We start from the raw sequence: 24,118 nt of genomic DNA, 5'->3' as shown, positions 1-24,118 counted from the left end.
TGACAGTAATGCAAATGCTTAATTTTTAGATGTTGAATGGAAGCAGGTGCTCTGGTTTTAGCTTTCTTCAAAGATCTGACGGTCTGCAGATGGATGTTGCAGAAAACCACTCAAACACTGCAATCAAGTCATTAGTCTTTCCCATATTCTTCTCATTTTTCAAGTCAGAGTTCAAATGTTTTCAAATGAGTTAAAACCAGATTGGATATGAAATAAAGTAGTTCATAATTGGCTTGATTTATCTTGAACCTCAGACCATCGTGGAAACACAACAGATTAGAGACAAAATAAAGGTTCCTGGCAGATTTTTGACTGTTTAGCTTTTTATTTCTTTTGGAATTGTTTCTTTTTGGATATTTAGATCATGATTTCAGATCATAAATGTGTTAAAATTGACCAAAAGAAAATACGGTAATTTCAACTAAATGTTTCTGGAAGTTTATGTCTATATGTTTTCCGCTACAACCGTTTTTCCCTACAGAAGTTAGTATATGACTTCTACTGTGTTTTATAAAATGAAATCTGGAAACTCTGATCATTAAAGGTTTGACTGCAGATCTTCCTTTGGGGACATCTGATGCCTCCGTTCAGTGAGCTCCCTCATCCAGTCACTGAGGGAACGGACCTTGCTGTTGGGAAGGAAAAGAGAGCATGACTGTGTTTATTTTAAAAATGGACTTCCAGGAGGAGGTCAGGTGTGACCGATACCAGGAGATCTCTTTAACAGGTAATGGACCTGATGATGAAACATCTCATGCAGAGTGGAAAAGAAGCAAGGGAAGTCATGATGTCACAAGAGGGAAGGATCCTGATTGGATAGAAGATTCCTGAGCAGCTGCTATAAAACCAGAAGCTCAAAAAAGACACAGAAACACAGAGAAGACGGACACAGCAGAGATTTATCTCCAGAATCAAGGTAGAAACTGCATGACACTGGATTAAGCTACAAAAATTTACAAAACTTATTGATGGTTCTTAATGATGCTTCTGCAGACTTTCAGTAAAAAATCTTCTAACAAATAGGGTGCTCCTGATTTTTGGCACATTTTTTGTGACCAGCTGCTGTTTCTTGCACAAATGTAATCTGTCAAAGTCTTTATAAAAGCCCAATCTGAAGCAGCTAAACATGAAAGAAATAAAACCTCGATATTTTTAGTGAGCTGAGCTTAACGTTAATCTCAGAAACCAAACACAGGTGTTGGAGAAGGTGCACAGGCACAACTGTCTGTTACACTGCAGGAAGTAAACTGATATAATAAATCCTGAAGAAGAGTATGCATAAAGGTATGTGCATCATGAGGAGTGTGTGTCTGACAGTGACAGTCTTTGTCTGCATGTTTGCGGTGAGCAGTGTGTGTTTTTTGACTAAGTGTGTGTTGGAGGGAATGCAGGAGCATGTACATCAGTGAGCATGGAAGTGACGCTCAAAAGGCGTTTATTTGCAGGAATGGAAACTGCTAAAATTAGAAGATGTTGCTGGACAATCACTTTGGGCCATCACTTGAGCTAAAAGTGTCCCACTGTGTCTGTGGGAGTCTGCAGTGTTTAATTTATTTAGTTAATGCCGTATATGGTAGGGTTAGATCAGGATTTAATCAGTTGACATATGTTAAACTTGATGTTTCCTCTACTTTATCTTCTGAATAATATTAGAATTGTGTTATTGGTTCCTGATATCCATCATCAGACACTTGAATGATATCAGACTATAATATATTCACTTGTACTGCAGAGAAGAGAGAAAAGTTAAGTTTGTTGAGGTCATTTCAATCTTTTTTTGTATTTGTGATTTGTTTTAGGTTACATTTTTGTTTTACTTCATCTTTTAGGTGTTTTTGTTTTAGTTTTTTGTCATTCATTGTAGTCTCTTTATTGACTATTTTTTGTCCCTGTTTCACTGCTTGATCTTTTACATTTTATTTAAATACTTTTTAATAAAAATTAAATAAAGTTTTTGTGTAATAATTGTACTAGATTCTTTGCATATATATATATATATATATACACTCGTCGTCTTCCGCTGCGGAAGACGAAAATGTTGAATGTATTAAAGTAAAAAGAAAGTTAAATATTTGGAGGTAAGCTGAAAGAAATACTCCACTCTGTCCAGGATGGAGCATTTATTTATAGAAATAATCTTACTAAGACATATTATTTCCATGGCCTCTTTAATGATTAATGAATGGGGCTGAATCTTAAGTATTGGTGTTTTTTTTTATAAACCTGTGGTTATTTATCAGTTTATTTAATTTTACATCTTAACAGACCTGAGAGTATTTGTTTAACGGTATTCAACTTTGATTTATTGTTGTTTTCAGATGCAGTTCTGCAGCTATCTGCTGATCTTCTGTCTGCTGTCCATCACTGTGCTACACTGCAGCGTCCATGGATTCCAACAGCGCCCTGCTAAGGTCAGAACACATAAACACGCACACAGACATTTTTAGGTCATAAACCAGCACAATATCCCAAGCCAAACCAAGGTCTTTACCTGACACATGAAACTCAATAACTAAACAAGCTTTTAAATATGGGAGCAGCCTTTCATCAGGACATTTACTGGAGGTCTGTAATTTTAGACATAGAATTATATACTGGTATATTCTATCCTCTTCTATTTTAAGAAAGAACACATAATACTCAACACAATACTCGTACTCGTAACTCGTCGTCTTCCGCTTTATCCGGGACCGGGTCGCGGGGGCAGCAGACTGAGCAGAGATGCCCAGACGTCCCTCACCCCAGACACCTCATGCACCAGGTTCAGGTCCGACTTAGTGCCGGCAATGCGGACCAAACTCCTGCTCCGCTCGTACAGGGACCGGATGGCCCCTAGTAAAGGGCCCCCGATTCCATACTACTGGAGCACCCCCCACAGGGCATCACGAGGGACGCATTTGAATGCCTTTTCTAAGTCCACAAAACACATGTGGGCAAACTCCCATGAACCCTCAAGTACCCTGTAGAGGGTATAGAGCTGGTCCAGTGTTCCACGGCCGGGACGAAAACCACACTGCTCCTCCTAAAGCCGAGGTTCGACTATCGGCCGAACTCTCCTCTCCAATACCCTGGCGTAGGCCTTACCAGGGAGGCTGAGGAGTGTGATCCCCCTGTAGTTGGAACACACCCTCCGGTCACCCTTCTTATGAAGAAGCCCCCGAAGCCCTTCCACCGCGCAGCTTTTTAACCACCTCGGTGACTTCAGCCTGGGTGATGAAAGAGTCTAACCCCGAGTCCCCAGCCTGTTTCCACCAGGGAATGCGTGATGGCAGGATTGAGGAGATCCTCGAAGTACTCCTTCCACCGCCCGATAATGTCCTCAGTTGAGGTCAGCAGCTCCCCACCCCACTGTAAACAGTGTCGGCGAAGCACTGCTTCCCCCTCCTGAGGCACCAGACGGTTTGCCAGAATCGTTTCGAGGCCAACCGGTAGTCCTTCTCCATGGCCTCACCGAACTCCTCCCAGGCCCAAGTTGTTGCCTCTGCCACAGCCCGGGCCGCAACACGCTTGGCCTCATTGTACTCGTCAGCCGCCTCAGGAGTCCCACAAGCCAGTCACAGCCGATAGGACTCCTTCAGCTTGACAGTGTCCCTTACTGCCGGTGTCCACCACTGGGCTCTGGGATTGCCGCCGCGACAGGCACCGCAGACCTTACAGCCGCAGCTACGGGCAGCAGCATCGACAATAGATGCGGAGAACATGGTCCACTCAGACTCTATGTCTCCAACATCCCTCAGAATCTGGTCAAAGCTCTCCCGGAGGTGGGAGTTGAATACATCCCTGGCTGAGGGCTCCGCCAGGCGTTCCCAGCAGACCCTCACTATGTGCTTCGGCCTGCCAAGTCTGTCCTGCTTTCTCCTCTTCCAGCGGATCCAACTCATCACCAGGTGGTGATCAGTGGACAGCTCAGCCCCTCTCTTCACCCGAGTGTCCAAAACATGCAGCCGAAGGTCTGATGATACGACAACAAAGTCGATCATCGACCTCCTGCCTAGGGTGTCCTGGTGCCAAGTGCACTGATGGACACCCTTATGTTTGAACATGGTGTTCGTTATGGACAATCCGTGACTAGCACAGAAGTCCAATAACAAAACACCACTCGGATTCAGATTGGGGAGGCCATTCCTCCCGATCACGCCTCTCCAGGTGTCACTGTCGTTTCCCACGTGGGCGTTGAAGTCCCCCAGCAGAATAATGGGGTCCCTGGGAGGGGCACTATCCAGCAACCCCGACAGGGACGCCAAGAAGGCCGGGTACTCTGCACTACTGCTCGGCCCGTAGGCTGAAACGACAGTCAGAAACCTCTCCCCAACCCGAAGGCGCAGGGATGCAACCCTCTCATCCACTGGGGTAAACCCCAACACGAGACGGATGAGCTGGGGGGCAACAAGCAAACCCACCCCAACCCGCCGCCTCTCCCCGTGGGCCACTCCAGAGTAGAAGAGAGTTGAACCCCTCTCAAGGAGATGGGTTCCAGAGCCCGCGCTGTATGTGGAGGCGAGCCCGACTATTTCTGTCGATATATCTCGACCTCCAGCACAAGCTCAGGCTCCTTCCCCCCCAGCGAGGTGACATTCCACGTCCCTAGAGCCAGCCTAAGTATCCGGGGATTGGGCCACCGAGGTCTCCACCTTCGTCTGCCGCCCAATCCTCTTTGCACCGGTCCCTCACGGCTCTCCCTGCAGGTCGTGGGCCCACTGGGGGATGGTTTTGCGTCTCTCATTAGGGCTTGGCCCGGCCGGGTCCTGCGAGGAGCAACCCAGCCACCAGGCGCTCTCTGGCGAGTCCTGACCCTAGCTCCGCCATACCAGGCGACGTCACATGCCTCGATTGTGTGCTCCTCATGAGGGTGTCTTGAACCGTTTTTTTCTGACCCGTCACTTAAGAAATATTTTTTGAAAAACTTTGTTGAAGGGATAAAATACCTACAAATGTTTTCAGTAACCTTACACTACAATGATTTTCTAATGAAAATGTCATGACATAACAGATAACATACATCTAAGCTTTTCAGGGTTCTGAATTTCACCATAGTATAAGTAAGGTGCATATACTTATCAGACAGTTCTAGACATATATGGCTTACTGTTGTACATACATTGATTTGGAAGGTCTACAAGGTATATTGTACAAAAAGATCCTGTATAAAACAAAGACTGATTTCCAAATGTTATGTTTGTTTTTAAAATGTTGGATGAGCATCTTAAACCTTTTTAATTATTAGTTCTCGTTGTACACCTGTCATACTGGACTGTGGAACGGGATAACTTGTGGAGTCATCAGAACTAATCAGACAGAAGATCAGCAGATCGGTTCATCCTGAAGGCCAAAACAAGCAGCCCCTCCCTCGGTGCTGATATCAGATGGTGTGAAGCAGCAGGAAGGGAAGCGGTAATCTGTTTTCTCTTTAGTCTGGATGATACAAGATCTGCTGGAGTCTTAGGAGACAAGCTGGCGGACAGGAAGTCAGAAGCCATCTGAGCCTGGATGTGAGGGCCAGTTAACACCATACTGGCCCAACAAAACAAAAACATAACGAGGTGGAGTAGGGTGAGCTCTCAGTGGCAGAGGCTCGATACAAAGACGAAGCAGGGGGCTTTTTCCATTTCAGAAAAAACTCCACAAAGAATCTCACGCTTTAGAGAGCTACATATTAAAGTGAAATCAAAATGCATTTTCATCATGGCTGCACAGATCAAAGCTTCATATTTAGTATGTAAGCCCATCCATCCATCCATCCATCCATCCATCCATCCATCCATCCATCCATCCATCCATCTTTAGCTTATTTAAAATTAGGTCTCAGGGGTATAAGCTTCAGAAGGAAGCCCAGACTTTACTCTCACTCACGCCACTTGTGGGATCTCAAGGTGTTCTCAGGCCAGAAAGGATATATATCGTCCCTCCAGAAAGTTCTGGTTCTGCACTGGGTCAACTCCCAGTAATCACATCCAACTGGTTACCGAACCAGTGCTGTCAGTTGAGGTAAGCACAGCTGTATAAGTCCAGTATCAAAAGGTTGGGATCTTTCCCCAACATTACAGTGAAATTCCCTCTTCCTAAAGTCAAATCTAGCAACTAGGGATTGATCCACTATGTTCTTCTCTGACTATGCCTCAATCCATTCAGTTGGAAACTTTAAGAGGGAAAAATATTTGACAGCAATCAACTCATTATTCCTCAGTAATTAGTCATATCCCTGTAAGCTGTTTAGACTTTTGACGCAAAATATTTCATCACAGACTCAATACAGGGGATTTATGTTCTGAACATGAACTACTCTGGCATTTTATTTTCAGCATATATGCTTAGTTTCATCTAAATGAAATGGAAATCTAAATTGTTATTCATTATAAATTTATCTTCTAAATTGTGTATTTTTTTCACTTTGAATAATGCCAGTTTTATTTTTTTACTACTAGTATAGAAGAAAGGTCTTGTCAAGCTGAATAGAGAAATGATTTTTGATTCTTTCAAAATAATATCCAAACCTGTCCTCCTCTTCCAGCACATAGTCCAGCCCGGGCTCAGGACCCTGGTCATGCTTCCACACCACCCAGGAGGGATGAAGCTCAGAGAGGAGCTCACAGCAAAGTTTCTCCGAACAGACGACCTGAAGATGATGGAGAACGATGTGACTGAGCCAAAGAGGAAGAAGAGTTTCCCTGGGAACAATGCTCCACTGGATCGGCTGTCGATGAGCTCCATGGAAACCAGACCAGGGAGGAAGAAGCAGAGGTAGGACTCACCTTTCTCAGATTGATTCAATGGAGCCACATTGCTCAGGTGAATTACAGGGGTTGGACAATGAAACTGAAACACCTGGTTTTAGACCACAATAATTTATTAGTAGGGTGTAGGGCCTCCTTTTGCGGCCAATACAGCATCAATTCGTCTTGGGAATGACATATACAAGTCCTGCACAGTGGTCAGAGGGATTTTAAGCCATTCTTCTTGCAGGATAGTGGCCAGGTCACTACGTGATACTGGTGGAGGAAAACGTTTCCTGACTCGCTCCTCCAAAACACTCCAAAGTGGCTCAATAATATTTAGATCTGGTGACTGTGCAGGCCATGGGAGATGTTCAACTTCACTTTCATGTTCATCAAACCAATCTTTCACCAGTCTTGCTGTGTGTATTGGTGCATTGTCATCCTGATACACGGCACCGCCTTCAGGATGCAATGTTTGAACCATTGGATGCACATGGTCCTCAAGAATGGTTCGGTCGTCCTTGGCAGTGACGCGTCCATCTAGCACAAGTATTGGGCCAAGGGAATGCCATGATATGGCAGCCCAAACCATCACCGATCCACCCCCATGCTTCACTCTGGGCATGCAACAGTCTGGGTGGTACGCTTCTTTGGGGCTTCTCCACACCGTAACTCTCCCGGATGTGGGGAAAATAGTAAAGGTGGACTCATCAGAGAACAATACATGTTTCACATTGTCCACAGCCCAAGATTTGCGCTCCTTGCACTATTGAAACCGACGTTTGGCATTGGCATGAGTGACCAAAGGTTTGGCTATAGCAGTCCGGCCGTGTATATTGACCCTGTGGAGCTCCCGACGGACAGTTCTGGTGGAAACAGGAGAGTTGAGGTGCACATTTAATTCTGCCGTGATTTGGGCAGCCGTGGTTTATGTTTTTTGGATACAATCCGGGTTAGCACCTGAACATTCCTTTCAGACAGCTTCCTCTTGCGTCCACAGTTAATCCTGTTGGATGTGGTTCGTTCTTCTTGGTGGTATGCTGACATTACCCTGGATACCGTGGCTCTTGATACATCACAAAGACTTGCTGTCTTGGTCACAGATGCGCCAGCAAGACGTGCACCAACAATTTGTCCTCTTTTGAACTCTGGTATGTCACCCATAATGTGTGCATTTCAATATTTTGAGTAAAACTGTGCTCTTACCCTGCTAATTGAACCTTCACACTCTGCTCTTACTGGTGCAATGTGCAATCAATGAAGACTGGCTACCAGGCTGGTCCAATTTACCCATGAAACCTCCCACACTAAAATGACAGGTGTTTCAGTTTCATTGTCCAACCCCTGTAGTTTCTGTGGCTTTGACTTTGAAGCGCATCTTTTGCTTCCAGTAAGGTGGTAGAATCACCACGGCGACGTGAAAATCCACCTCCGATTGACCGAGTCGGAATGAGTCGTCTACCAACGACTCGAGGATAGCTTTTTACTTTCCACTGAGAGGCTGCCCTCATCTGGACAGGTGAGGAACTGCATATGGCTAATAAATGTTAGTACAGCTTCTCATTCTATAACATAGGACTGTCTCTTTATCTCTCCTCACTGGGGTCACCACAGATGTTTATAACAGGCAACCACCTGCTGAGCCATGCCAGTAACTTGTCACCAAACCTGGACACGCCCACCCCTTTAAAAAATGATGCATTCAGGTGCAGCTCAGTAAATTCTGGACCAAAAACAGAAGTCTTAAGGAGATACAAATTTCCCTAACAAAAAGAACAAAATTCAGACCAGAAAATAAGGAAACTATGAGAATATTACATAAATTCTGCTCCTTTAATGCACCTATCTGTCCTCTACAAAAGTCCAAGCATTAAACCTTGCACTTATGTTGCTTAACTTTAAATCTGCCCCTACAGTTAGGTAAAGCAGTTTAACAAATGAATACAAACTGATATATTTACTGAAGCAAAAAGTTAAAAGAAATACCCTAAATATTCAAATAAATGCTACAACACTGGTATTTATGATTAAATATGTACATTTAATCTGGAATAGATTAAGGGGATTTGAAGACTTTGACCCATCAGTGCAAATTTAATCCTCAAAATTATTAGTTATCCTTTTAACTAAATACATTCAGATAATTCAAATGTTAAACCACGTTTCTTTTTATTTAATTTACAAGTGTGTCCACTGACCAAACAAGCTATTAATAATGATGGAAACCTTTGGTCAAAGTGCCTTGAGATGACACGTTGTGAACTGGCGTTATATAATAAACTGAATTTATTCATATTCCCCACAGCTCTTTTTGTTGCACTGAAGAGAAAAAAAATTATTAAATTGTTTGTGCAACATCTTATAATTGTATCTATAAATCATTGTGGAAAGTTCTGAAGAACAAACGCAACGAGAAATAAATCTTTCATGAAATTAAAATGGATTTTTCGAGATTTGTTTTACATTAAAAAATTAATTGTTTTGATATTATTATTAATTGCTTTTTTAAATATAACTAAATTCACCTGAATGCATCATCTCTAGCTCCCCCTGCTGGCATCCGACTGGAGGCGTCAGCCGCCTCGACTCGACTTAAGATTTCTGCTCGTAGTTTTTTATTTTGCAGCAGGATGTTTCCACGACAGCACAAACCAACCACCGGCAGGTTGAAGCCAGTTTTGACAAGGTAAATCTTTCACTAAGTGAGAAAGAAGATTTTTACATCTGACTTACTTTGAGTGACGGGCTGTAAACCAGCTTCTCCTTTCAAAAACTTCATCCTGGTACAATTTTACCTGATAAAATGAGATATTTCAAAGTTTTCTTGTACAGTTTTACTTTTGGTTGGCAGACAATATTTTTTTTCACCAAATCAATCAATATTAATTTTTAAATCCTATTAAACTGATTTTTTAAATAACAGGTTAGTTGTAACTTTTGGGGGGGGGGGGGGGAGGTCTTCCATACTCAGAAGACAACAAAACATTAATTTCTCCTATTTATTTTGAAATGTATAAGAAGGTTTTCCTTTTTTAAGAAGGTGCTCCTTTTTAGGCCTAAATGGACGTCTGTACCTTGAGACCAACGTGTACCGTCTTAGTTCATAAATATTAACAGTATAAAATGGTTAAAGCTTGAAGTTTTAATATTTGACATAGTTTCTGGAATCAGTAACACCATTACATCCTGACTGTTGTTTGACTTCCTGTGTAACAGCTCTGTTTCTGTTCATTTTGTTCTTTGACTAGTTTTGGTCTTTTTGACGTGTCGCACAGCAGATAAACTGCACATTAATAGAGTAAAATCAGAGGAAGGTTCCTTTAAAACCAGTTGGTCAAATAACATAAGGTTGGAGGTTACTTAATGATTAGGTGGTGGTGCTGTGGAGACGTTCTGCTCACTGACTGGTTCTGTTTCAATATGTTTTCTCTGCTCGTGTTTAAATGTGCTTAATAAAGACAAAATCAAGCAAAGATTCATCTGTTTTGTTGTTTGTTTTGGCTGGGCAGTGGGTAGCACTGCTGCCATGCAATAAGAAGGTCCTGGGTTTGAATCCCGGCCTGGGTCTTTCTGCATGGAGTCCTGTGTTCTCTGCAGGCACTCTGGCTTCCTCACACAGTCCAAACACTTGACTGTTGGGCTGGTTGGACTATTTAAATAACTCCAGGTATGAACGTGTGCATCCGTGGTTCTTTGCGTTGTCCTGTGACGGACTGGAAACCTGTCCAAGGTGGACCCTGCGTCTCGCCCACTACCTGCAGGGGATAGGCGCCAGCCCTGGTGCAGGATCAGCAGGTGTAGACCGTGGATGGATGGGCTTTGCTCTTTAGAAATGAATCCTAGTGACGCTAATAGAAAACAATAGACTTCTGGCATCATTAGTTAAGCTGTAGTCGTTCTAAGCGAAGGCGAATATAGACACAAAGACTTAGTTTTGAGATCTAATGGGCGTCGCTTACTGCTAGCGACCCAAACTACAAAACCTGGGCTGATATTTAAACTTTTTCGCTTTAAAACCTGTTAAAGTTGCTGAGACTTTGGTGCTGCTGAGTCCAATCAGCACCACAGCCTGAGACAAAGCCGACTCAGCCAACATAAAAAACCACACGGATGGTTGTTGACGGCATGTTGGGGAGTTTATTGAATTTGTTCAGACCAGAAAAGTTTACAGCAGAAAATCACATTCTTTAAGAAGCCCTTTGAGAGGCAGAGCTGAACCTGAGGAGGGAGCGACTGTTCAGAGGAACAACGTTAAAACAAAACCACGAAGAAGAATTCCTAAAAAAATACAAACACTATCAGAGCGGCATCCGGTTTCCTTCTACGCTGATCTTCACAGCGTGACCCGTCTTCGTCAGCCGCCGGATGTCCGCAAATCTACGCATCTGTTTATCGACCCGGGACAGACCCTTCTTCACCGGCCCCTGCAGGAGCAAAACATGAAGGAAAGAGCTTCAATTTCAGAATAAGAGCATCACCTCAGCTCTGCAAAGGGTTCCTACTCAGTTTTCATAAAAAGTTACCGATTTGTGTGGCAAATTTGATTTAAACACGAAGCCTGGGAAAACAAGGAAGGAGGGAAGGAAGGACACAAACAATAAGGGTAGAAGTAAGGACATTTAGAAGATCAGATGGGGAATAAAGTTTAATACTGGACATCTGGAGTCTGTTTAGGAACCCAGTCTTCAGAGCGATGGGTCACTGAAGCTCTGCTCATATCTTCCAGCAGCAGAGGAGAAACAGACGGTTTTATTCACAGGTTGCTGTGATCCTGCAGCTTTTTATCTGTTAGTTAAACCAGTTCAGGTCTTAATGAAGCACAAACAGCAAGAAGACCGACCAGCTCATCTCTGAACTTCATTCATTTCATCAGCCCTAAAAGGTGATCAGATTAGTTCTGCAGTGCCAGCTGCTGCGCTCCACACCATGCAGACAGACTTACTGCCCCCTGCAGGCGAGCAGCAGGAGCTACAGCGGCATCCTGTTCCCCTCTATGCTGATCTTCACGGCTCCCTGCGGCCGCCGGAGCTTCCTCTGCTCGGCGAAGCGCCGCTTGTGCTTCTCCAGCAGGCTGATGGCTTTCTTATAGCCGCTCTACAGAGGACCAATCAGAGCTCAGCAGCAGACCTCACCTGAGTCGTACTGTCACAAACGGCAGGTAAGGGATCACAGCGAGCAACCTGGAATCTGCTCAGCTCATCTCAGCTTTATGTGGGCTTACCTTCAGTGACGGCTTCTATTGTGGTTGATTCTAGTTATTTAATGTGTTATAGGTAAATACCTGCATGTATCCACTACAGTTTAAACCAGTAAACAATGGTTGCAGATCTAAGTCAGCTTCATCACCACCAGTCAGTGAAGAGCTGATTCATTTTGTTTAAACTAAACTTAAATATATGAATTTGAAAAATTCACCTTTAATTACTTTACAAGATAATAAATCATGAAGGATTATAAGTTTTACATTTTATTTTCGCAGGAGAAAAAAATCTAAACAAAAAAAGAAACTTAAATTAAAAAGAAATTGTAAAAAAGATCAAAATTGATCTCTGCTAGAATTTTATTTACTTTCTGGACCTTACTATCTCTATATTTGCAGATTTACAATTAAATTTACGTTTTTCAGCTTAACATAAATTTAAAACGTGAAACATTCTGAGCAACAGAGTGAAAATAAATACAAACTTTTCAACAGTTTTAAGGTTTCATTTTTGTTTTCAGTAAAAAGCCGCGTATTTTTTGATTATTTCCTTTTTAACTTCGTTGTACCCCCCCCCCCCCAGTATAATGACAATAAAGACTATTCTATTGGATTTTAATGCACAAGTTAAACCATTTCTACCTCATTTAGTCAAATTTTTATTTTAAATATTAGAAGCTTTTTGATTATTTGAAAGGATCCAAATCAAACTCACCCTGCTGGAATCCCCTTCCACGTTCCATTTGGGTCGGACCACGTAGTCTTTGTTGGAGGGCATCGGAACACGGGCCCGGGCGCAGAACCCAGGGTCACCGGGTCGCAGAGCTCTGCAGAGGGGCGTGGTTAGAAACGTGAGCAGGTTTTATGATTAAAGCGAACTTCAACTTTCTAGGGTTTAAAAATCGAGATGAATGATTTCTGATGGCCAAAAATACATAAAACTAAATTAATTTCAGAAGTTTAAAAAACTAAATACATTTAAGTTAGAAAAATCTAAATAAAATAAATGTATAGAAAACATTCAAATAAATGTCAAAGTAAATGAATAACAGCAGGATTAAAATGCATAATATAACTAGAAATAATAAAACAAAACTTCAAGAACCAAATAAAAAATGTATACAAATGTATTCATAATAAAATAAATATGATCCGATCTGAAGCTGAACTCACTTCTCCTCTCCTGTGAGCTGCTTCTCCAGGTCTCTGCGGGGCGTCTGACCTCCAGAGCTGCAGATGGACACAACCAGAAGCTTTGCTTTATTATCCAGATTCAGCTGCACCCTTACTGCAGTGAAGCTCCATGCTGTTATCAGCAGGCTTCACCTCACAGCAGGTCAGTGAAGAGAGCAGCAGGAACTCAGTGGATCATCTCCAACTGTGTGAGGATCAGAACCTGGAGGTTGTTTCCTATCAGAGCGACATGCAGGAGACCAGCAGCAACGACACAATGAAAACTTATGAGCTTCAGAGTTACGGTGCTCTCTCAGCTCAGTCCTGTGCACCCTTCAGTCACCAGATTGATTTTTCTATAATTGTGTGTTTTTATCTGTTGATCCACGTGCAAACATCTCAGCTGTCTCTGTCATACACTCAGATATTCAGAGCCCTAACAGGAGCAGCGGCCTGGAGGTCATACTCTGCAGAGTTAGCTACCAACTAACTCAACTTCCTGAACTGGACCTCTAGCTGGAACAATCGGGGCTGAACTGGTTGATTTTCTGCCTTCGAGGATTTTTCCTGCAGACAGAAACTGGCTGTGCAGGTAAAGATGTTCCTGCCTGCAGGTTTCAGAGCTGCAGGAGGCCAGAAGTTTAAAATCATACCATGTGGACGGATCAAAGCTGAAAAATTATTTTCGAGGTTTGTGAGTCAGATTGTCTCTGTGCAGCAGCGCCCCCTGCTGTCTACAGCTGCAGACTGTACCATAAAAGCAAATGGTGCCGATCATAATTATTACAGGCTGTAAATACGGAGCATGGACTCATCATCTGGATCTCAGCACAAATATTTCTTATTTTATTGCTTTTGGAGCACCAATAAAATTCATCATCAGGCTGCAGCTGCACAGAGGAGCTCCAGCTCAACACTCGCCGTGCAAACATGCAGCAGCTCTGTGACTGAACCTGGTTGGTGGAGAGAAGACGTCGGGTTCCTCCGCCCTCTCCACCTTCTGAGGCTCACTGGGGGAACGAGGAGGAGGAGAGATGGAGTGAGAGGAAGGAAGGAAGTAAAACTGAGGAGGATTCGTCCCAGCACACACTAATCACTAACTGGCGGCACCAGATATTGGACTCTTTAGTTTAGAATCTGATGATTTGACAGGACGCCTGGTTTGACCTCATCAGGTAGATAAAACCAGTGTGTGTGTGTGTGTGTGTGTGTGTGTGTCTTTGTGAGAGCTGGGACGACAGCAGATGGAAGTCAATCAAACCTTCAAAAAGTCTAAAAGAAATGTAATTGTAGTTAAAGTTACAGTTTCTGAATCTTCTTTCAGGATCTATTCCAGAAACACTTCAGGAGCCTCAGCTCTGAAACATGATCCGAGTTTTAAAAGATTAGAAACTGAATTATAATAAAAATGATCAGAACAGCTGAGGAGCTTCTAGATGCTGACATGTAGACGTTTTACAGGTAGAAGTTGTTTGGAAGCAGCTTGATGTTGAAAAGATTAAACCAGAGGAAGAGTATGAGAAAACGGAGAGGAAGGTGAGGGTGTGTTGTGGTCTCAGTGAGGCCGTCACCTCAGCCGCCGTCTCTGAGGCGTCTGCTGGTCCAGGTCCCTCTGCTGACGCTCCTCTCTCGTCATTCCTTTGTAGTTGGACGTCAATCCAAAGATCGGTCGCGACCACTCGTCTAGAAAGAGACACGACCCACAGGATCAGCTCAAACCTGCCATTAACAACACCTCTAACAAGCAGTTCAGGGTGTATCTGAGTCTTTAAGAGGTTTTCTGTTTGATCTGAGGGCTTCCTGCAGCTAGATCATCTGAGAACATCATCGGGAACCTGCAGAAGCTCTGACTGACTGGAGAATTCAGGAGGTAAAACACTTCAGCAGACTTTCATCCATTCAGACCCAGAGATCAGAAGACAATGTGAGGTCAAAGGTTAATTATGGGTCCTGACATCCAACTGAAACCCCCCTGAACCAAAGCAAGAAAGGACAGAAGAACAACTTGGTCTCCATGATGCTGGTTGTTCTCTAACAAATCTCTGAGGCCAGAAGCAGAACATCTGCATTCAGGGGTATCTGGGTTAAAGGGGTTGAACACACACACACACACACACACACACACACACACACACACACACACACACACACACACACACACACACACACACACACACACACACACACACACACACCATCAATTCCTTATTTTAATTCCTAAAAAAGGGACACATGAAAAAGCTTAGGGGTGTGAATACTTTGTAAGACTGTCTGAACTGGTATCAGATGAGCTCCTGGAGGTTCTGAACATTCAGCCTCCGGTTCTAAAGAAAATCAGTGGTTCTTACTGATGAGCTTGAGAGCGAGGTCTTTGTTGGCTCGGGATTCTTTGGGATGTTTGTAGAGGAACATGACGGCCCGTCCGATCCCGCTATGCTTCAGGGTTTCCTGGCTCACGTTGGGGAGCTGCAGGAGGAAAACACAGCGTGACTGAAGGTCCAGAAGGCTCATGTCAGGTCAGCTTCACTGACAGTCTGGACCCACCTCCTGCAGGATCCTCAGCAGCTCCTCTCTGATCCTGAGGGCGGGCAGCGATTTGTCCGGCAGAGGACTGATCCACTCTTTGATGGCTGACATCACTCCGCTGTCGATGAAGGTCTCCTTCAAGTCCTGTCTGAGGTACAAACAGGGCAGCAGCACCTCAGAGCGGATCCGTTGGGTTTCTCCACAGATTAACAGGAACAAACTGGTTCTGTGATCAAAAGGATCAGAAATAAAACGAATTCTCACTTCTTGAGGTGCATCACGACCTGCGGCAACAGCGTAAGTTTCTTCAGCGCCGGTTTCTTCTGGCTGTTTAGAGTCCGATCCTCCTGTTAGACAAACACACTATTAGCCCGGTCCACAGCTCCGTCTGCTGGGCTTTTATTGTGAAAGACAGGCAGACTGCATCTGTCAGGCTTTTACTGTGAAAGGCAGGCGGCTAACCTCTGCAGCCTCGTTCATCTTGGTTATCATGGCGCTGACGACGTCGTCAGCGTCGCTGATGAACGTTCCTCCGTCACGGTGTCTCCTCTTCCGGCTGTTCATGGCTTTTCTCTTGGCCAGCATGACATCGAAGTCGGACATGAAGCTTGTGCTAAATTACACACACACACACACACACACACACACACAAGTTTAACACAGTGTTGAATAGGAAGAAGAACAAACACCTGATCAGGAAACCTACTCCTGTCCGCTGCGGTCCACTCCCTCATCAGAGTCAGAGTCCTCCACTACCTGCTGCTGCTCCTTCAGCTGCTTGTTGTCGGTCTCCAGCTCCTCCTGGTTGAAGCCCTGCAGGAGGAGGCGGAAGGTTAGGAGGTGAAGCTGATTGCAGATCAGTTTTAGAGCCAACAACTTCACAGAGGGGATCCTTACCGTGAACTCCTCCCCTTCCTCGTCTCCAGACTCTCCAAAGATGTCGGCGATCATTTTCCTGCAACAGACATTTCTCTCTGGGTCAGCAGTCGGGTCATTTCTCTGCCATCCAAACTCAGAACCAAATAAAACTGGTTTAGAGTTCTGGAGTTTTTCATTTCCACTGGTTGTTTTAGTTTCTGTTATAATAAAAACCAACAATGTTCCAAAACAGAACAGCTTTTTCCCATAAAGACACAATAATAACCTCCAATAACTGCTAAAGCCTCCCTGAACAAACAGTAACAAAATGCTCCAACCAAAGCAGACCTCCATGTTTGTTAGCAACAGGAGAGCCGAGGCATCTGCAGCGGAACTGGTCGTGTTGTTTTATTTATTGGTGCCTTAAAATGTTTAAATCTAAAATAATACTCAGACTAAAGATTTTCTCCCTGTTGCCTCACAGGCAGCTGAACAACAACAGGAAAATGAGCCGAACAGATGGAAGTTTTAACGTTAAGATTCAAATAATTCAAACTGCTTAAAACTCTCCTACAAAGGTTCCTGGTACCAGACAGATTTCCTCCAACTGGAACCTTCCCAACTCTGGTGAATGCAGTGGAAACAAAGAGGGGCTGATGGTGGCCCCTGAGGGAGGCCCTGGTTTCTGGAAAAGGTTCCTGTGGTGGAAACACGCCTCAAGAGACCAACACATCCCGTCCGGCTCCAGGAGCAGGTTCTGAGGGAAAGGCTAGCCAGTGATCATCTGATGGCCGGGCCTCCACCACTGGGGTTCGGACGGGAAGAATCTAAACGAGCCACCACCCGGATGGAGAGACATGCAGTGTGGACTGGGCACCAGTGGGAGGCAGTCTATTCCCAGTTGCATGAGATCATCTGATCAGAGATTTTTAGAACTTCCTGAGAACCAATTTAAAACCTGGAGAAATATTTGATGCTCCTGAAACTGAAACAACTCTAATTTATGACACGTTTCATAGATTCAGAGAAACAACGATCGGTTTGGTTTCCAGAACTCCAGCCCTGTACTGACAAAGAGACCTGGTTCTGATCCTGGACAGATGATGGGGCATCAGACCCAGCTGATGTTTGATTTGGTTCTGAATCTGAGTTTAGTGTAAATTTAAATTGGTCAGTTTATCTTGTCTCTTTGAAACTGCAGTTCTGTATCAGCCACTAGGTGGCAGTATATGCCTGTATTGAATAAACGTAGACTCACTCCTCTTCATCGTCTTCCCCAGAGTCGCTGTCACTACCGAACAGCGCCTTCTCGTCCTTCTTCCCCGCCGTGGGCTTCGCCCCGTCCTCCTCGTCGCTCCCGCTGTCCGATCCGAGCTCCCTCAGTTTGGCCGCCATGCTTTTATCCGGACCGACGGAACCGTCATCGCTGCCGGAGTTCTCGTCGTCAGACACCGCACGACTCTTCTTCACTGCTGAGATGCAAGAAAGCAAAGAAAGATGAATCAAACCAGTGAAAGCGAATCGGTTCTGGTGTTCTGGATGGATTCTGGATTTCGTCATCATCCGGACAAACTGGAGTTTTTTCTGGTATCACAGAGCGTCCAGAACTCTGGTTAAAAACTTCATGTTGGATTTACCGGGTTTATCTTCCTTCTCCTCATCCTCGTCTTCACTGTCTGACAGGACGGCCTTCTTTCTCTTCACTGCAGAAACACAAACAGAAATGTTCAAACAGAATCTCTGCAGCCGCATCAGAACCATCCCAGAATCTGTTCTGGCAGCACAGTGAGCACCTGAGACCGGACCGGAGGTCGACCCACTGCCGACCTTGTAAAACATTGTAGGCGGTACAGAACCAGTCAGGAGTTTCCATACACTCATCACGGACAGAGTCACAATTATACATACAGGCTCAGATGGATCCATAAGTTTACCTTAATATTATAATAGGTGGTTCTGAACGTCTCAGTGTGACTAAGATGATCCAACCTGAGCTCAGTACCTGGTTTCTCGTCCTCTTCATCGCTGTCGTCTCTCTGTTTCTTCTCCTCATCATGCTGCTCTTCATCACTTCCAGCTGCAGCTTTCTTCCTTCGTCCTGCATCCTCCTCCTCCTCACTGTCAGACTGCATCACACCTTTCCACTTCCCTCCTCTTTCTCCCTCCTCCTCCTCCTGTTTCTCCTCCTCCTCCTCGGAGTCCATCTGCGCCGCCTTGCGTCTGGCGGGCGTCTCTGTGTCAGAGTCACTGTCAGAACGGCGGTCCGGAGACGCCGCAGCTTTTTCCTCTTTGTTCTCAGAGTCGCCGCGCGCAGCTGCTTTAGGTGCTTCTTCTCCGTCCTCCAACTCTGAGCTGCTCCCTCTGCGCTTGACGGGGGACGCCTCCGCCTCCGCCTCCTCCTCCGCCTCTTCCTCCGCCTCATTGTCGGAAGCTCCGTGTTTGACTGGAGAGGATTCCTCGTTGTCCGACCCGCTCGTCCTTCTTTTCGCTGGTGACTCCTCCTCCTCCTCGTTTTCAGACCCGCTCATCCTGCGTTTGACTGGAGTATCATCGTCGCTGTCGGCGGGCCGCGGAGCCTCTGCCTCAGAGTCACTTTTGTCATCGTGGCCCCTGGGGGCCTCGCCATTGGAGTCACTGTCAGCCCTGCGGTGGTCCTCTGTGTCTGAGCTGCTGGCAGCCCCAACTGTTTCCATGGCATTGGGGGCGTCTTCATCATTGCTGCCCTCATCCTGCAGAGACCAACACGCAGTCCATCAACATGCTGAGCAACGACGACTAAAGGCAGAGGAAGAATCAACCTAACTGATCTGAATGCAGGTCAGAAGAACTCACAGAAGAAGAAGAAGGTCAGCTGCACTGAAACACTTCTCTACCTGTGGGAATCATTCTGGGGCATCTCAAAGCGTTCCAGAAAGGATTATATAGTCCCTCCAGTGAGTTCTGGGTCTGGCCCAGAGTCTCCTCCCAGTGGGACCTGCCCACAGAGGCAGGCACCCAGGAGGCATCCTGATCAAATGCCAGAACCACCTCAGCTTTCTCCTTCAAGGTGGAGGAGGAGCAGCAGGTCTAATCTGAGCTAGCCCTGGATCCACTATCTTAGCAACCTTTGCCAAGGTTTATGGATTCACCGGGACAAACCGGCCACTTTCCTCACTCTGTTAATTTCTCCTACTACTCTACATTTATGTATTATCTGCCATTGTTACCACAGAAGCTGTTTACCGGCTCTCGTTTACTGGTGCTACAAACTCAAAACCAGGCTTTTTAGAGACTGTTTCCTGACAGGATAACTGTTGGACCATTTGTACGTTGCTGGACGCCACTATGCCTTCCGGCATCATCGGCCATTTTGTACCCCACAATAGTCCGCTACTACAAATCCCAGCGGGCACCGCGGCTGATAGGACGGGGGCGTCGCAGCTCTGATGTCACAGTAGGCTATATAACAACCTTTTGGCTTTCTTTCACGCTGGAAACCGAGACGCGGTTACCACGCAACTGGAGCATCATTCTGGAGAAGAAATCCTACGCGTTCTTTCATTCATTCTCTCCCGTTGGCCAACGAGAAGGAAAATTCATGAAAGAAGTATCTGGAATAGGAAGGCCAGAAATTTCACTTTACCGATCGAAGACGTGAGTTTAACACGTAACAAAGGAAAAAACCTCACGGAGGTTTCAAGGAGACGGATTTGGCATCCTTGTTTTTGTTCCAGTCCGTCATATTGTTCCTTTTTGCCAAAGGAGGCCGAGGACGACGACGACGACAATTCTGTTCGGTTTTATTTCTATTTTTTTATTTAGAAATAGTTTGTGCAGGATAGAGTTTCTCTTGTTTTGCCATAACACTGGTCTGATTTCATACACACTCAATGCTGTTTTCTTATGTTTAGTTAGATATTTTTTTACCCTTTTTGTGTAGAACTTTGCATGTTTGAGTAGGTGAAGATTATTAAATCGAAAGAGCGGATTGTATCAGGTTGTGATTTAATAAATATTCACGTAGATAAAGAGAAGGCGTTTGTGTTTATTTTGTGCGAGAGTGATGTGTCAGTCAAAATAAGGTCAAAGTTCCCCACGTTCCGGCAGAAACGGTTGATTAAACAGTGACATCTCTGGTAATAGTTATCAATTATTACCGAGAATTTAATAATTGTAATTATCAACACCAGAGGACATTTCTGACTTCGATTCATAAATAAGGATTTTTGGTTAATAAATTAATTTTCTCAAATTATGATTTTCAATTATAATTATTGATAAATATTAATTAATCAATCATCATAATCCTAACAGAACACAACGGACTAATGACCAGTCTGTTGGTGATCAGGATTTCAATCAGTGGTTTGTGCTTTAAATAGGCCATTAAAACACATGTTCTGACCTCCGACTGTTGGCCGTCGCTTCTCATCTCCTCGCCATCAGACTGAGGATGCTCATCCTGAACTGGGGTGCCGCCTCCATCATCTGAAAACAAACATTAGAAAATGATCTTCAGCGTGTTGGACCATCACACAAAGTCAGCACCGCTGCTCTGAGGAAACTAAAAGCTCCACTGAGAGAAAACAGGGGTTACAATGATGGTTCTCCTTCATCACAGGTTCTGCACAACAAACAAGGATAACCAGACATTCTGAGAGAACATCTGTTTTTAGAGGAGAGATGTGAAAAGCAATGCAGCTTTATTGGTCAAGTTTGTGCCAACAAGCATGATCTCAGTGTATTAGATTAACCTAATTCCCCGAAACTACTCACAGAAATACAATCTGACATTTTCTACAAGCTGCAGAACAAACCTGTTAAAAAAAACTCATGTTTAAATGAAGATTTAGGCAGAAGGACATTTCATGAAGGCTTGTTTGGTCCTTCCAGTAACTTTGAATTAATAATTGAAAAAAAATGGAGCATGTTCATAAGTTGTTTTACTTTGTAACAAAAAAGAAAAAAATCCCAGATCAAAACAATGAATAGCAGTAATTTATGGCACATCTTTATCAGATCATGTAGAGAAGGAAATTATGGAAACAGCCTCTACTTTGCAATTTGCCTGGAAATAAAAACTACACGAGGAAAGAAGTGAAAGGTACATCAGCAGATGGAGTTGGTGCCTAGAAGAAGAACCAGACAAACTAGAACCACCAGCTAATCAGAAGAAAACAGGATTCCAGTGGACTGTAACTGTTTGGACTTCTGGGCCTTGTTTCAGAAAGCAGGGATAGTGGGAACTCACTACAACTTCCTCCATGAACCAACCCTGCTGGGTAGCCGGGTTTATTGAAGTAACCCCGGGTTCGGTCTACTTTCTAGCTGAGATCTGGAACAAGGAAAGTGTCAGAAATGTCGAGATCTTTTCTGGAGGAGCCTGGAGCTGGAGATGTTGGACCGCAAATACTCCTCAGAAAGCTCAGTCAGTAGGGGATGATTAGACCGTAATTAGACGTCTTATCATCAACACAACCACTGCGTTTGGTTTTATGCCAACGGCAGCTTTTTATATAACAGAGGTGGAGCAGACAATCCTTCAAAGGCAACTTTATGTCATGCTGTCAGGAATGTCACCGTTTCACTGGAACTAGCAGAGGTGACCATGATATCAATCACAAACCTTCAGTGAAGTTAGGTTGTCCTCTTGAGTGGTTTTTGTCCCTGCATGTCTTGCTGGGACACAAACCACTCTGGGTTTCCTGCTAGGTTGCAGCTAGACACACACTTTATTATTTTATTAGGACGTTTTAACAGATTTAACTTGAATTCTCTGTCTAATCACACTCACACTGACTTGGTCGCTCCACACTAACTCTCTCTATTTTGCAGCAGCAACATTATTGTTTTTCTTCTTAATATGTTCTCCATATACCGTCATCAATATTTCTAATTCCATCGGCAAAAAATGCGCACTTCTATGCTTTTGTTTCCTCCCGTTGCCATGGTGAATCCTGTTATCTGCCTCCCAGTAACGAGAGCTTGTGCTGAACTCCGGGTTCACTTGACTCAGAGTTGAGTTACCTAACTGTTGCTACCGGTTCTGAAACCGAAAACCCTGAGTAGGTGTATTTCTACTCGGACCTTGTTAACCTCGCTTCCTGACATGGGGCCCTGGATGCTGCAACGTTTGCGTGAAAGCATCTCAAGAGGAGTGTGTGAAGAACATGAGAACTGTCCGTGATGCAGTGGACTGCAGGTCAGATGTCAGCTGGACACTTTGTTTTTCTGTTAGTCCAATATAGGTTCGGTGATGAGTTTCGGGACTGTATATCCCTCCCGGCCTGGGATCCCCCAGAATGCTCAGTTTTAAGTAAGATCTGTGATTTTTTTTCCTCCAAGTCTTGTTGACCAGCAGCTTTCAGTCATCAACCAATGAGTCAAAGTAAAACCTGGACTGAAAGAGCAGAAAAGAGTCTGATAAACGGATAGACTCCTGGATCTGCAGCAGCAAGAAATAAACAAGCAGTTTAGGAACGGGGGGGTTAACCGAGAAGCTCTTTGGATCTGTAGCCAAGCTCCACAAGAAACAGAACCACAGAGCGGCTCATCGAGCTTATAGCTGGTTTCAAACTTCACAACCAGTACTCCGGCTTATCAACCAGGATGGACTCCACCGCTGGAGAACATCACGGTGAGCTTTTTAGGGGCTAGCTGTTAGTTTGTCAACCGGGAAATAAAGCGCACTTACCGGACATGAACTCCTCCTCTCCTCCGTCCATCTCTCTGGCGAAGACAGACTCCGGGTCGAACCGTACTGGGCGGACTGGTATCTCTTTGCTGGTTTTTATTATCACAGCTGAGAAAACAACCGAAAACCTAACAGAAAGAAGGAAAGAAGAAGCACAAACAAGAAGCCAGCTGCCGTTAGCACATCGAGAGCCAAAATGGCGAAAAACCCCGCAGTCTGCGCATGCGTGGTATACATTACGCAATGCATTTCTGTTGTTTCGATGTTTTATGGCGAATGGCAAACAAACTGTAATGTGCAATACCGCCACCTACAGACCTGGAGTGCGAACTGATTCAGACACCGGAAAACATAATTTTTTAATGACGTTATATTTTTTAAAAAGGACGTAAGTTTCATGATTAAGTCGGTCATTATTTATGCAGCATTTTTCATCTAAAACCAGGACGACCATCTACATCTAATCTACAACTCTACATTTAATGCCGCAGTTGGTAGCACTGTTGCCTTGCAGCAAGAAGGTCCTGGGTTCGATTCCCGGCCTGGGGTCTTTCTACATGAAGTTGTGCATGTGTGGGTTCTCCGCTGGTACTGCAGCTTCCACCCACAGTCCAAAAACATGACTGTTTCAATTTCAGTATAGTATGCAGAGAGGTTTCTGGTTGTGTAATTAAGATTTATTTGGGTCAGTGCTTTTAGAAGATGTCTGTTTTCTTCTTCATGTGTTCTGCATTCCCTGAAATAGTGTTGAACAGTTTCTGGCGGACTGCAGTGATCACACAGTTCCTTTTTCATGTTCTCATGATTTGCAGGCATCTTAAGACAAGTCTGACCCAGTGTCTCACTGTAATAACTCTGATAACTGATTCTTATTTGCTGGATCTTCCAGCTTTCTGGAAGCCGTCTTATTTTCACTATAATTTCAGAGAAAATTAGGTCATATCATAAAAAAATAAAAATACATAAACAGACATG

At 44.4% G+C, this 24,118-nt stretch overlaps 2 protein-coding genes across 3 annotated transcripts; one reads left to right on the top strand and one right to left on the bottom strand.

Annotated features, from left to right (window-relative positions):
• The first annotated feature begins 880 nt into the window (after window positions 1-880).
• Window positions 881-10,167, top strand: ostn (osteocrin). Its single transcript, XM_047392472.1, has 5 exons — window positions 881-916; window positions 2,319-2,411; window positions 6,509-6,738; window positions 8,105-8,232; window positions 8,328-10,167. Exons 2-4 carry the CDS (start codon window positions 2,319-2,321, stop codon window positions 8,190-8,192), a joined length of 411 nt encoding a protein of 136 aa, XP_047248428.1. The 5' UTR covers window positions 881-916; the 3' UTR covers window positions 8,193-8,232; window positions 8,328-10,167.
• A 660-nt stretch (window positions 10,168-10,827) lies between these two features.
• On the bottom strand, window positions 10,828-23,366 carry LOC124884093 (protein IWS1 homolog). 2 transcript variants are annotated; one of them, XM_047391727.1, is made up of 16 exons: window positions 23,144-23,366; window positions 20,855-20,937; window positions 18,473-19,199; window positions 18,108-18,173; window positions 17,729-17,942; window positions 16,510-16,567; window positions 16,319-16,425; window positions 16,075-16,225; window positions 15,877-15,959; window positions 15,631-15,760; window positions 15,435-15,552; window positions 14,658-14,769; window positions 14,040-14,096; window positions 13,087-13,143; window positions 12,629-12,740; window positions 10,828-11,137 (listed from the first exon to the last, which is right to left on the bottom strand). In XM_047391727.1, the coding sequence occupies exons 1-16, from the start codon at window positions 23,172-23,174 to the stop codon at window positions 11,012-11,014; spliced, it is 2,232 nt and encodes a 743-aa protein (XP_047247683.1). In that variant the 5' UTR covers window positions 23,175-23,366; the 3' UTR covers window positions 10,828-11,011. The 2 variants fall into 2 exon arrangements, with proteins under 2 accessions (XP_047247683.1, XP_047247684.1); XM_047391728.1 differs by lacking the exon at window positions 14,040-14,096 and having other exon boundaries at window positions 23,144-23,365.
• Window positions 23,367-24,118: the final 752 nt, after the last annotated feature.

The sequence above is a fragment of the Girardinichthys multiradiatus genome, chromosome 18 (genome assembly GCF_021462225.1).
Source record: "Girardinichthys multiradiatus isolate DD_20200921_A chromosome 18, DD_fGirMul_XY1, whole genome shotgun sequence".
Classification (NCBI taxonomy): domain Eukaryota; kingdom Metazoa; phylum Chordata; class Actinopteri; order Cyprinodontiformes; family Goodeidae; genus Girardinichthys; species Girardinichthys multiradiatus.
The sequence above is the reverse complement of the archived record's forward strand: the minus strand, read 5'-3'. Positions and strand labels throughout refer to the sequence as shown.